The following is a 14700-nucleotide window of genomic DNA, read 5'->3' as shown; positions in this document are numbered from 1 at the left end:
GCAAAACTTCCCAAAGGAGCAGGCAGACAGCAAGGAACATACACAACTTACATTCTGTGGAAGCTGCCAAAGGTAGGGCTCAAACCCACTGTACATGGGTCCAGTTGAGGGTCAATGACCACAGCACATCTTCTTGAGCCACATAGCTCCCACGACAACCTACTAATGGAAATCCTTTGGCTCTGAACCGAGTCCTAGACTTGCTGCGCATGAACATTTCATTGTCTTTGGCTCAAGCTACTAACATGCCAACCTGGAGTCCATTAACTTAACCCTGAATAGCTTGAATATAAATCTGCCCTCCTCCCGCAAGGAGCAGTGGGTGCCGTACACTAGCCAAACTCAATCCTGTGTGGCTGAGACAAGTCTGGGGATAATCTAAGCCCCAGGTATGCACAAAACACAGGTGATTTTTGTAACATGATTGGGGGGGGGGATGTATCTCAGGAGCTCCATGCTTAGATGACCCCAAATTTGGACCATTAACCTTACCCCACACTCCCATGAGGCACAGCAAATTTTGAGACTATCTGCATCAGCAAGTGGATTTTAGAGCACTTAGAATAGACAAACACAATAGCAGAGCTGCCACCGCACTATGCTGCTTCAGATACATTAGTTTTTTACCCACGAAAGCTTATGCCCAAATAAATCTGTTAGTCCTTAAGGTGTCATCGGACTCCTCGTTGTTTTTGCACTATAATGTTCGCCATCTCTCCATGTATACATCTTCACACGGAGACGGGTATCAGCTTTCCCATGCCACTGCCCTGAGCAGCATCACATATACACAGACTACGTGCAGAAGCCACACACATGAATGGGTTCCCTCTGTTCTTTCCATCTCTTTGTTCGGTGCCAACACTCTTAGCACTGTTAACCTACATTCGGAGCGCCTGCCCTCCGTGCTGCAGAGATCCAGCACGTCCCTGATGGGCAGTTCCACTGGAGGTCTCACACCGCTCACAGCAAAAAGTCTCATAACTTCTGCTCTATTTATTTGTGCAGCGCTGCCACTTGTGATGAAGGGGCAGGGAGGGGACATGCCCAGGGAGCCCGAGCATGCGGACACAGTACATGCACTGGGCGCTCCTTCCCTCACACATGTACACACGCGCCGCAACTAGAAAGCTCCGTATGATCCTTACACGTGAAAATCGGACACTCAATGAGCTGCACCAGCTTGTCTACCTCAGTGAGGAAATCCACTGTGACCTCCAGGTCCCCGCTGGACATGTCTATTAAGGAAATTCCACCATAAAAGAGGAGCAGCCTTGGTCACTGCCGACCACAGTTTAAGTAGCCAGCAAAGACGCAGACACTTACCTGTAGCAATAGGAATAAGATGCAGTGCATATTACCCCCTGCTTCTCTCCCATGCGACCAATTACTGTGTATCTGCTGGGGTTGCACTGCACATCAGAGTCAGGCTTCCAGCTGTACCTATCACACCTGCATCTGCAGATGGGAACTCACTGCCCAGCAACCAGTGCGTGCATAGAATTACCTGGCTGGGTGCATGCAAGTGCTGATCTGGAAATGTGACCGAGTCTTTTCTAAATATGGGCAGTAAAATATTACTGAGTTGTGTGTGCGTCTCTCTCTCTCTCACACACACACACATACACACACTCTTGCTTATTTGGGTTTCTGCTCTAACAATCCCCCGCCCCCAAGCTCCTACATCTCTACCCTAATATAACGCGACCCGATATAACATGAATTTGGATATAACGCGGTAAAGCAGCGCTCCAGGGGGGGTGGAGGAGTGGGGCTGCACACTCAGGTGGATCAAAGCAAGTTCAATATAACACAGTTTCACCTATAACGCGGTGAGGGTTTTTGGCTCCCGAGGCCAGCGTTGTATCGTGGTAGAGGTGTACTTCAATGTAACTGCTCCGTTCACCACCTATCCGCACATACCAGCAAGCTGCAAACAGCCAACTCCTTCGGGAAGCTGCACAATAAATGAGAAATTTGTCCTGGGTGAGGGGTGGGTGCATAATTGCGCAGTGGCTCAAAGTAGGAGGTTGAAGGAGGCTGCAAGGAGGTGGCCTAGAATTCAAGGGGGCTTGGAGTCAGCTCTTTAAACCAAGAGTCTCTCCCAGCCCGGAGGAAGTCGAGCTGCCCTTCGAGCCAGCAGTGGGTTTATGGAATGTGAGCCACAGAGATCACTGCGAGGAGCTCTCCGTAAGGAAAGCAAGCGTTCCCACTAGTACCCTGACAGCCTCCCCTTGCAGCCAGCACAGGGCTCTCGTGGCACCAAGCCAAAGCGTTCCCATCTCCTAAGATGAACTCTCGTGCACAGCAGAGGGGATTGCTCAGATCACTATCAAGCCTGTGCTTGGGGAAATGTACTTCGGGAGTTTCATGTTTTGCTGGCACATGGAAATAATCATTATGCTCAACATAAACAGTGATGTCAATGGAACTACTGGAGAACCACAGAAAACCGGCCTGGGTCCCGCTAGCAGAGCCCTCAGCTGCTGCCTCTGCCCAGGGCTTTCTAAACAAGGAAACATTTCTGAGGCTCTGGATGAGCCGGCCAAATAAACCAAGTACAGAAACACTCAGCTTAACTAGCAGCTGAGGCCAAGGCGGCTGAGAATCTCACAGGAAGGGCGACAGCTGGATCACACTTGTGCTGAAAACTAAAATAAAGCAGCAGACAGAGCACTAGACCATAGGTCCCATCTCTGCCGCAGGAATGGCCATGATTAACCCTGGTTCAGATTCAACCAGGAGGGAGGCAACACGAATGGACCAACCCCCAAGCTGCCACAGGGTGTTTCTGTAGCACAGGTACGGTGCCCTGGGGCATGTGGCAGGGTCTCCACTGCTTGGTGTGAACACTCTTTGGGGCAGTGACTCTTTCTACAACACCCAGCAATAGGTGCTACTGTAACATTAATAGCATATGAACAGCATTGCAAGCATCAGCATTAGGAATGCAGCGCATGAGCCACCAACCAGTGGTCAGAGCAGCAGCTGGGGGGGCCCCATAGATCCCAGGGTGCATCTGGGATCAAGAGCAGGGGAGAGGGACTGGAGACTCCTGCCTTCGCCTTCACTCTGCACAGGCGGCCATGAGGCTAAGGCAGGCTCCCTGCCCTGGATCTGCACAGCTCCCCAGAAGTGACTGCAGGGGCGATCAAGGAAGCTTTGCGTGCTGCCCCCGCCCCCAGCGCTGACTTCGCAGCTCTCACAGGCTGGGAACTGTGGCCAATGGGGCCTGCAGCCAGTGCACACTGCGCAGAGCCACCTGACTGCACCTCCGCCCAGGGGCCGGACGGACAGGCCGCTTCCCGGAGCAGCGCCGAGCCACGGCAGGGAGCCTGCCTTAGCCCCGCTGTGCTGCCAACCGGGAGCCACCTGAGGTAAGCGCTGCTCATCTGGAGCCCACACCCCGAACCCCCTCACGCACCCTAATTCCCTCCCAGACCCCACACCCCAACCTCCAGCCCTGAGCCCTCTCCCACACCCAAACTCCCTGCCAGACCCCACACCCCAACCCCTGCCCCAGCCCAGTGAAAGTGAGGGAAGTGGGGGAGAGCAAGCCTGGAGGGAGGGGGCTGGAGTGAGTGGGGGCAGGGCCTCAGAGAATGGGCAGGGCAGGGGTGTTCGGTTTTGTGCAATTAGGAAGCTGGAAGCCCTACGTTCCCTCCCTCTGGAAGGTCAGAGCGTTCACCATTGTTCTCCCAGCTCCTGTGGCTGAAGGAGCTTGGGCTTGTGCTTTCTGCTGCACTTAGAGCAGCAGGTGAAGCAGTGTGTGCTGCCATCCCCTCAGAGCGGGCGCTTGCGCCTCTGGATGATCCTAGACCCGCAACTCCACTCGCTGTCCCATGTGAGCCGGAAAGACTAGGGTCACTGGGAACCGTGGAAGGCTGGCTTCCTGTTCACAGCTGAGGTTACGGGAGCGTCATAGCCACTGGCCCAGAAGCAACGTCTTTGCTGCAGTCTGTCACCAGTCAGGTCATTCACTCCACTATGGAGCAGGAAGGAAAATGCAGTTTCTAACCACATCATACAGCTCCTTGCTTAAAACCATTATGGAGCAGGGCAAGAATGCTGCTTGGAGCTCCCAGCTCATCTGAGGGGAGAGAAAATAATGGCAGCCACAGGAGGTGAAAGGTGGATGAATTCAAAGGAGATGCTCAAGTGTATGTACGTGTGAACAACTCTCGCGAGCCGTGTCCTTTGCAGCAACCTGTCCTGGCAAAGAGATGAGCCCCTGGCTGGCAGCGTCTAGGCAAATAGCTCAAGTGCTGCTGACCCAACCCTGACTGCCACCTTTATGGGCTGCTCTGGACACACCCTGTTTCTTGGGGAAAGCCGTGCAAAGGCTGCTGCAACGGCAGCCTGATGGATGAAGGAGAGAGTGGTTGTAGTTGTGATGTGTGTGCACCACGCCCAGGAAACGACTTGTATGAAACTGGCCATCTCAAAGAGATTCTGAAAGATGCTGATCCTGTGGTTCTGAAGGCCCCTTCAGCCAATGCCCAGGCAACAGGGCAAGCCTGCTCCAGGCCGCCTCCCACCAACAAGCCCCAGCCTTGACACGCAGATCTTAGCGGGTCCCCCATTAAGAATGGGCAGAATAGGATGCCCCACGCCCTCCATGTTCTCCCTCCCCGTCCCCACAGAAACAGCATGATTGAGGAAAGAAACTGTCCAAATGAACACCTCAGTGCTCTCTGCTCCTCAGCCTCCCCAAATGTCTTCAGGTCTAACGAACACAGCATGAAAACACTTGCACAAGGGATCAGAAGAAGTCTGTGGTGGAGCAAGAACTTGAACGCAGAACTCCAAAGTCCCAGGCTGGTTCCTTAGCCAGAGGCCCAAAGGGGAGAGGCTGGAGTGTTGGTTCACTGCTTTCTCTGTGCTCTGCTGGACAGAGAACTGGTTTCACAAGCAGGGCCCAGCAGAAAGACTATGGAAAAAGTAACCTGCTGTTCCAGTCATGAGCACAGAGCAATTCTGACCCAATTCATCTCACAGGCTGCTCTTTCAACTTGCAGATACCCCCGTATTTGAGCTTTGTTTGTCTGAAAAGCCCCATGGGCTGGTACCACACCAGAGGAGAGAGTTTCAGACTTTTTCAGAATTATTTAGGCTTCTTGCAAGGGTGGGTGTAGGCAGTGAACTCAGGTCCTTGACGCAGTTCCCTTACACAAAGCAGCAAACAATATATCAAGGCTCCTTCCTGGCCCAGGAGATGGCAAATGGCCTTGTTAGGGACCGTCCTTAATCAGCTATGTAACTCCACCACTGTGTGTTATGAAAACAGAGGCAAGGCTGGCTCCTCAGCTCTGCCCTTGTGAGTCAGGGAGAGTCAGCTTGGCAGGTCTGCTGCCCTGTTTAGGCTACACAGTGTCACCACTGCTGCCCTCCTGCTCTTCCCCTGCCCACTCCCTCAGAAACCGCCAGCAGCACCAAAAAGGATACAACTTCTGGATGAGGTCGTAAGCATGTTTGTAGTTCTGGGTGAGAAAGCAGAGGGACACGGTCGTCACAGGGTTGTGGCACCAGGAGCGGTAGAGACAGCAGAACAGGTTACGACTCTCCTGGGGGAAGAGAAAGCAAGCGGGAGTTAGACCCATGGATGGAGGGGTGGTGTAGCGTGCAGGGCCTCAGGTTCAAAACACAGGGTGCCTGCAGCCAGAAAGTCACTGCTCAGCAGGACCAACTCAACCCTGCATCCATCCAAATCTGGATTCTGTGGGTCCCCTGGAATAATAGTAAGGGCTAGATTTCTGGACTTCTGAACATACCAATACACTCCTAAGTTGTGCAATGGTGCATGAAGCTGTGGTACTTATAAATGCAAATGACCATCTCCAGCTCCCTGGCTATTTGCACGCGCAATTACCATAACTGTGCACAGCTGTGGTCAATGCCGGAGAACCTCATGCACAGCTGTTCGTACATTTTCATACAAGCATTTGTGGAGCAGGCTGGAAACGGGGTCTCATAAAGCTGTTATAAGAACACAGTTTGCTCTGGGAAGTTGGCAGATTGTTGTGCATCGTGGCACTAGGTTGCTGTCCTCCACACCAGCACTGGCTGCGTTTCAGTCGTGTTATAGGAAAGCTCTTCGAGGTAAGGGGAGCTCTATGACTGTAAAATATCATGCACAAGTTATCCAGTATTATCCAAAATTGGGGTGGAGTGGAAGAAATCTCCTTTGGGCTGGGATCTTCCGGGCCAAGTTTCAGGCCAGAGGGAATTGGTTCAGCTGACTAACAAAAGGTCGTGAAGGAAACCAACAGACCCTTAACTGTGGTATCATCCTGTGGACGCTATTGTGTGCGGAACCGGGGAATTCTGAGGTGGGGGACCACGGGCACAGCAAGAGGTCGAAAGGAGGGGCCGACATCTGTTTGGGTGTTTCCCTCTGCAGATATAGCCAACAGTCGTTAGTGGTTTGGGGAGGCTGCCTATTGTGGCTGACAAGCTGAGGCATGTCGGCTCCTTCTCTGCCCTGGCCCACGGAGGAGTCGTCTGAACCCCTTGGAGCAGCAGAGCGCATGGCAGGGGTCTGCACTATCTTGACAGACATGAAAGGCAGGAGTGCAGTGGCTGCTGACAGAGCCTGCTGCGCTCCTGTGTGTGGGCGGCGAGCTGCAAGATGCACTGAAGGACTGGGTCTGAGGGCTGTCTACCAACACAGGCCTGATTACAGAGGAGAGCTCTGAACTGAGTGTCAGGGAGACAGGACCCAGACCTCACCCCAGACTGGCAGCAGGATGCAAAGGGGGATGCCAGCCTCAGACCTAGCTCTGGAGCGGAGCTGTATGCAGGATGCCCTCAGAGTGGGGACGGGTGACACTGAGGGCCCCAGAACCGATGCCCCTGCAGGAGATGCAGGTTCTTTACCTAGCTCTCGGGGGTGCGTTCACCTGACTGATGGCTAACAAGAAGGCAGGGGGAGGGCTCTGAATGAAGAGCTCCCAGGCCAGAGCCAGTCAGCCCTTGAGACACCAAGGAAACAGCAGTGGTGAAGAAATCAGGGCAGTCTCGGGAAAACAGATGATGTCTAGAAAAGAATTCAGCTGATGTCAGTGTCCCAGGCAGCCAGCTCCCATGGAGCTACAGGGCAACTGTCTCCTTTGAGAGCAACGTTACAGCTGCGTTAACGCTTCCTCCACGAAGGGCAGAGGCTCAGCGCGCTCCCAGGCAGGACTTGCTAATGCTCAGACCCCACCGCACAGCAGCGCCCACTCCCACTCCCTTTGGAGCCTCAGCTGAGGCTAGGGAGCTATCTTGGACACAGGGACAGTGCAGGGTCGAGTCTTCAGCTGGCACGGGGGAGGCTCTCCACCTTTCAGCCCCCAGAACTGCCTTCTGGAGAGATCACCCCTGCACGTTGCCTCCCAGGGCCTTCATTTCCCCAGGCGGCAGCGCCTGCTTTGGGACCCAGGGAGCACCACAAACTTCTCAGGGGTGAACAGCTGAAGCAGAGGGGCTTTGAGAGGAATGTGATGGGGTGATGCTACCACCATCACCTGTTCCCTTCCTAGCATGTGACTGTTTTGGGAGCTGGGGGGCAGATATCAGCTGCTAGGGAGCGCCCACGGCTGTGGAGGACCCATGACAGAAAGACTCGTGTGTCATGGGATCAGCTTACACAACAAAGACTGCTCTCTGCTCAGCAATGTGCACCAGAAACCCTCTCAGAAGAGGGGGGCCGCAAAACTTGGAAGTGCCGCCAAGCACCCTCAGGCACCACCACTGGTGATTGCCTCCAGCGATTAAAAACATTTGCTCTCCAGCTTGGCAGAGAGGGCCCTGGCACCAGTTCCCACTGGGGGATTCATGTGCACTCAGGGGAACTTTAATACCCAGCCTAGGGAGGGAGGGGGTCTGGAGCTTGGGAGATCTGGATTTGATTGAGCTCTGCCGTTCTTCCTGTGGGACCTCAGCTGGTCTTGGTGCACCTCCATCTCTCCCCACTTTTGTCATCTATTTAGATCCTAAGCACTCTGGGGCAGGAACTGTCTGTGTCTGCAAAGCACCAGCACAATGAGGCCCTGATCTTGTTTCAGGCCTGTAGGAAGTACCTGAATACAGAACAGGTTGTGTGCAAGGACCGCTCCTCTGGGGAGAGACTGATCCCAGAGATTCCAATCACAGGAGACTGGGGAAGGTCCAAAACTGGATTTCAGTGGAACTTGCAATGTTCAATCTGGATTCATGGCTTCCTTGACATAGTAACCTGCTTTTCTCTTCCGGCATCATGATGCAGTGTACAAAGACAGGTACACACTACCCCTAACTGCTCAGTCCCAAACTAACGTGACTGTTTTTCCTGAGATATCAGCATCTTTCTTGGCAACAGTTAGTCGCATTACTGAGGATTATGGCTTCCAATAGGAGAGGAAATGTGTATACCAGGGGTCGGCAACCTTTCAGAAGTGCTGTGTCGAGTCTTCATTTATTCACTCTAATTTAAGATTTCGCGTGCCAGTAATACATTTTAATGTTTTTAGAAGGTCTCTTTCTATAAGTCTATAACTAAACTATTGCTGTATGTAAAGTAAATAAGATTTCTAAAATGTTTAAGAAGCTTCATTTAAAATTAAATTAAAATGCAGAGCCCCCTGGACAGTGGCCAGGACCTGGGCAATGTGAGTGCCACTGAAATCAGCTCGGCACATGCCCCATAGGTTGCCTATCCCTGGTGTATACGGACCCTACATAAATCAGGACTAGTCACACACTGCTCTTGGACTCATCCTTCCTTCCAGCAACAACAAAGAACGTTGGTTACATTTTCCATATAGATAGCCCCTTCCAACCAAGGACAGAAAAGCAAACAGCCTATTAGGAACCATTAGGAAAGGGATAGATAATAAGACAGAAAACATCATAATCCCACTATATAAATCTGTAGTACACCCACACCTTGAACACTGCGTGAGTTCTGGTAACTCCATCTAGAAAAAGATACGCTACAATTGGAAAAGGTTCAGAAAAGAGCAGCAAAAATGATCAGGGGTATGGAACAGCTTCCATGTGAGGAGAGATTAAGATGACTGGGACCATTCACCTTAGAAAACAGATGACTAAGCATGGATATGACAGAGGTCTAACCCATCATGAATGGTGTGGAGAAAGTGAATAAGAGTTATGTAAAGGGGTAAATAACACAAGAACCAAAGGTCACCCAACGAAATTAATAGGCAGAAGGTTTAATATGAACTTAAGGAAGCACTTTTTCATGCAACACACAGTCAACCTGTGGAACTCATTACCAAGAGCGGTTGTGAAGGCCCAAAGCACGAATGAGTTAAAAAAAGAACTAGATAAATTCATGGAGAATAGGTCCATCAGTGGCTATTAGCGAAAATGGTCATGGATGCAACCCCATGCTCTAGGTGTCCCTAAGCCTCTGACTGCCAGAAGCTGGGAGTGGGCGACAGGGGCTGGATGACTTGACGATTCCCTGTTCTGTTCATTCCCTCTGGGGCACCTGGCACTGGCCACTGTTGGAAGACAGGATACTGGGGTAGATGGACCTTTGGTCTGACTCACTATCGCTTCTTATGATCTCAAAGCACCGTACAACTGTTAAGCCTCAACATCTACCAGGGAAAACTCAAGCCAAGAGTAAATCAACTGAGTCAGGAGTAGGTTAGAGGGCTCCCAAGGCCACGCTGTCAATGGTACAGCGAAGAATCGGACTCAAATCCTAACCCTTGCATGATGCTCTCTTCCTCCTTGAACACTAGCCCCTGGACCGTACCCTGTGGGGAACACGAGTGTGAGGCAGACACCAGGCAAAATACTGAGCAGCTCCTTACCATCAAGTCTTAAGACGGGGTGTCTGTTCAGGGCACCAAGAGGTAAGTATGTGAGACTGACAGGAGACGCAAAGGGGCTCGGAGGTTATGTACTGGCCAGAGAAAAAGGCTACGCATCTCCTTCCCCATAGCCAACGTTAGTCTTGTCCCTTAATTCATTCCAAGAGAAACCTGTCAGATGTCAGCCTATGTCCTGGGGGACAACTCTGCCCTAGGGTCGCTAGGGGCTCTGGGTACATGGCAACCTCGGTCACGTGCACACACGGAGACGTAAGGGGTGAGGAGAGCCTGTTCAATAAGGAAGTGTTCTTGTTCAACATACCGGGGTCTTCAGGTCCTTGAGCTGGTTTCGCAGCTGGAAGAGCTCGGAGGAAGTCAGCAGTATTGTGTTGAGAGTGTGGACCATAGTCGAGGCAAACTTGAGGTCCTCTTCCCGCAGCAGGATGTCTGCCATAGAGTGGAAGATGTTTTCAGCATTGAGAAGCAGACAAAGCTGCCTGTATGTCAAAAAGAGAGAAAAGGGGAGAAGAAGGGTTATTTACTCCAGTCTGTGACTATCATAGCAGATCCGTACACCACACCCCTCTGGGAAGGTGCCCCTGTGTGGTGTAGGGACATCGGGCATGGAAAAGACTTATCTGATCACATCCAAGTGCTTCTCATGGGGCCATGACAGCAGTGCCCCCTGCAGCCTGTTCTTCAGTGCTGTGTTCAGAACCAGCCCAGTGTTCCAACCAATGGCATTTCCACCACTCCCTTGGGAGAAGAGTCCACAATCCTGTGGACAGACCTCACCATGCAGAAAGGTGCTGGAACCCTCCGATACTCGCAGAGACAGTCATGCCCACAATCCTTAGGGGCTGTTTGCCCACATTACTCGTATCAAGCACTTCACCCCTCCCCAGGCGGTAAGTCAGCCTCTCTAATGCACTCGTTTTTGTTGCCTTTTCCTGACTCTCTGTTTTGGCCATGCCACTTGGAGCTGAGATGCTCAGAACGGAACAGGGTATTATAGACGCACGGAACAGCATTCTCTGCCCTCCCCCTCCTGCAACTCAAATATCACTGGGGCTTTCCACTGCTCCCTCTAGATCGCTTCTGGCATTGTGTGATCTGGAGGGAGCATTTCCTGACAGCTGTTCAAGGTGCCTGCGTGCAGACCTAGGGGTTAGTGCTCCAGCCGAGGACTAGTTCTGCTACCTTGACTCCCACGGGGCAGTGCCTCCCACCCAGCTCCCAGAACACTTCACAGAGGCAGGTAAGAACTGTCATCATGTTACAGGTAGGGAAACCGAGGCACAAACTGGTTATGAGAGTTCCGCAAGGACACCCAAAAAGTATGTGGCAGTCAAGAGACAGATCCAGATCTCCTGACTCCCAGTCCACTTGAACACGGTGGTCGGGGGGTTACGATGGATGTGCTCCTACAAATACATTTTCTGCCACTATTGTTTCCTTTATAACAGCCCAGCTCCACACAGTTCTGCTGATACAGGGTGTTTCATAAGCTGTATCACGGGGGCTCAGCTGATCACAGCCGGAATGTTCTGCTTAGCAAACTGCAGCATTTGCCAGGTTTTTAACATTTTTCACTAGAAACCAAACCCCAGATTTTCCTCAGCGTTTGTTTGGATTTTAGGATTTTCTGTTTGGTCTGTGATGCCTCCATGTCTCCCTAGCTCTTGCGGTTCTGGATGGTTTGTTCAAGGACACCTGAAATGCTGCCCAACACTGGCGTTGCTATTCTGTGCAAGCAGAAGCCCCGATCCAACAGCCTTCAGTCCCTTGAGAACCTGGAGAAGGACGTGATCCATTCCCTTGTCGCCACTGGGCGAAAAACAGGCTTAAAACCTTCAAATCTCATTTTATTTCCAATGTAGAATAATCCACACAACACACCTTCTCCTGGAGCCCACTCAGTGACATGCAGAGACTTGGGGGAGGAGGGGGGAGGGAAGAGGCTTCCCCCAACATGTATGACGTTCATTAAGAATTTCCTGTCCGAGTTCATTAAAATTACAGAGGCATTTCAGTGCAGAAAGTCCCCAATGTCTGAGGACCACACTAGCAGAGGTCAGCTACTTGAGCCAGCAAAGTGACGCTTTCCCCTTTGTCTACACAAGGATTTTCCACTAACATTTCTCACTGGATCATGGACTCAACTTGACCAATACAGAAAATACCCTACAGTAGGTGCAGCCACTAGCAACCTGCTGGGCTGAATCCTGCCTGGTGCTGGGTTCTCTAACTTGACTGACTTAACCAGATCTGGCTCTCACCAGAATCCTATTCAAATAAGCTCTGGGTGGGATTGGGCACCAAGGATACTACTTATCGCCTGTTTCTATAGCATGCTCTGGGGTATGCTGAGTGCTGGAAATATGTCTCCTTTCTTATCCTTAGGCTGACAGGACCCAAGGACATGGAGAGGGAGGGGAAGGACAGTCAGAGTGGCTTCCAAAGCTACCTACAAACAACATTCCCTAGTGCACCACTGGGACTCTTCCAAGCACTCATGCCATAACCGGACACTGAGCTCTTAACAGTGGGGTGCTCCGTGATACAGGTGCTGTAGGATTGTCTCAGTTGCATTCATAAAACCCCCTTTCCTTCCCCATTAAAGTAGGTAGCAAATTCCTCATCAAAGATTTAATCGGATGGAGAAAGATTAACACACTGTCCAGCTGATTGTATGACAGTGTTCAGTGCACCGGCCGTCTCCGTGTTTGCATTCCAGTACCCAGGAAGTGACACTCACCATCAGATAAACCAAACCAGCAACCGGAAATATCAACTGGAGGCATCCGATGGACATTTATGAAGGCAAAAGCAACAGCATGTGCGTTCCTGAAGGGACTGGAGTGTTAGCAAACTGCTTGGCAAGTCTTTGCTTTGACTGGCTGGGGGGTCGGGGCTGTCAGTATGCCCATGGAATACTTCCAGCAGACACCGCGGGATTAAACGGCCAGACAGGTGCTGCTGCAGGAGCTCTGAGCTAGTTCTCCTTGCCAGGGCCATGCCCATGCTCTCCAAGGCAGCAGCGGCAGCATATGGTGACTTCTGATAGCATGTGCTGGATCCGTGGCTGAAGGCTGAGGCCTCTGGCTTAGAGAACAATAAGCATCCTCAGTTGCATATGGCTTCAAGCTGTGATCTCGTCACATCCCATAAGCTGAACAGGGTCAAACTAGGGCAGTGATTTCACAGGAAAACTCAAGAGCAGTAGGAAGTGGTGACTCAATAGGTGGCATTTTTCTCTCCAATGACCCTGGAGAACCAGTGCCCCCGCTTGGCTGGGGTGGGGGGCTGTGCTGCTGGAGCGCTCATTTTAAACCATCTTATGGCACTTTTTGCACGAGCGAAGGCTGACAGTTCTAGTGTCTTGGCCAAACATCCTCTGCCTAGACTCCCTTCCTGTAGCTTCGGTTAGACACCATCCTTCACTTCTTGTCCTAAGGTTGTGCCGTCGTTCATTCCCTTCTGGAGAGCCGTCCCATCTCACTCTAGGGATGGCTGCACTTCTGTACTGGGCAAAGGGATTTCAGTTTGTGATGCCAGGCAAGAAGTGCTTCAGGATCTCTCTTGGCTGAAAGGCAGCCCAGCGATGCAGGATTGCTATCTCTGCTCCGTTGGGCTAACCGTCCCCTCCTTCATTAAACCTCCACTACACCTATGCTGACACAAGTTACTTGATCTAGGGCATGCTTATGTGTTGCTACACTAACGTGACTGTTTCAACTACAATCCTGGCTCTTGTTAGAAGTTCCCTGAATAAAAAACAACAGCTTCATGGTGCTACTGTACTCCTAGCTACAGGATAGAACTATGATATGCGTTGGTCCTTCCTTGTGATACTGCTTATTTTAGGACAATCCATATTCGATTTGATCAGTCCCTTTTGGCCTTAAAATCTATGAAGATGGTTCACTGTAGAAAGTTACACCTTTTGGCGGGTGAAGAACAGATTTTGCTAGTATGTTTTTTAAACAAATTCTTTAAGCAGAAGGAAACTGTCCACGAGTCAGACGAGGACATAGCAATGCAAGCCTTGGGATGAGTACACAATGAAGTCAACGCAGCCCGGTTTCTCGGAGGGCAAACCCTGCCTTTCTAATCTGCTCTGGAGTCTCTGAAAGGAGTCAGTAAAGCTGTGGATGACGGAGACCCTGTTGAACATCATTTGCTTGGATTTTTAAAACGCTTTTGACAAGATCCCTCACCAGAGACTATTAAAGAGCCAAGGGCTGAAGCAGAAGTGTCCCAAGGTGGCTCAAAACACAAAAGAAACTCTGTGATGAACAGCTGCTACTCAGAGTCTGGGGAGGCTAATAGCAGGATACCACAGGGAGCAGCATTTAATAGATTACGGACCTAGAGGAGCAAGTAGGCAGTGGTGAGAACACCTCTGATGACAGAGCTATTTACAGCAGGTTTGTGAGAGCTCAGGGCAGGTGGAAGATGGGAGACTGAAGTGTACTTCAGAGGGAGGAAGAGAAGGCTCAGTTCAGTTGGTGGGTGATGGGCTCCCACATCACTAAGGCACCCTTACAAGCACCCACCTTGCTGTCAGGATTCCAAGGGCTGAAGCTCTCTGCAGGGAGGAGTGGAGAAACACCAGTGGGGGCGAAGGGGAGAAATCAGCCCTGCCACATTCCATCTGCAGGGCTGTCAGCCCAGCAGCTTTCACCAGCACACAATTCCTGGCAGTATTTTGGAAAACCAGTGCCACAGCATCCTCCTCACTCTCCTAAACAGAAGGAAAGTGATGCTTTCATGGCAGCTTTCTACCCTGGGTCCTGCTAAGCTCAGCATGCACAGCAGAATCCCTCCACCCACATGGCTTTCCTGTGCTAGGAGCAGGGTGGCTGGGACTCCGAGGAAGCAGGAGCAGCTCAAG

At 51.4% G+C, this 14700-nt stretch overlaps 1 protein-coding gene across 6 annotated transcripts in view; it reads right to left on the bottom strand.

The window, feature by feature from the left end:
- VAC14 (VAC14 component of PIKFYVE complex) overlaps nucleotides 1-14700 on the bottom strand; it is a 214505-nt gene that overhangs the window by 18060 nt on the left and 181745 nt on the right. For all 6 annotated transcript variants that reach the window (XR_004375754.2, XM_075073743.1, XM_032795394.2 and 3 more), the window contains 3 exons: nucleotides 10126-10300; nucleotides 5446-5564; nucleotides 1149-1228 (listed from right to left, as the gene is read on the bottom strand). Coding sequence is in view for 5 of the 6 variants with exons in the window: in XM_075073743.1 (XP_074929844.1) it covers nucleotides 1149-1228; nucleotides 5446-5564; nucleotides 10126-10300 (374 nt within the window). In the remaining variant the exon portion in view is untranslated. The remainder of the gene's footprint in view (nucleotides 1-1148; nucleotides 1229-5445; nucleotides 5565-10125; nucleotides 10301-14700) is intronic.

Source organism: Chelonoidis abingdonii, chromosome 19 (assembly GCF_003597395.2).
Source record: "Chelonoidis abingdonii isolate Lonesome George chromosome 19, CheloAbing_2.0, whole genome shotgun sequence".
In the NCBI taxonomy this organism is placed as follows: Eukaryota; Metazoa; Chordata; order Testudines; family Testudinidae; genus Chelonoidis; species Chelonoidis abingdonii.
Note: the sequence above shows the minus strand (reverse complement) of the source record. Positions and strands in the feature narration are given on the sequence as shown.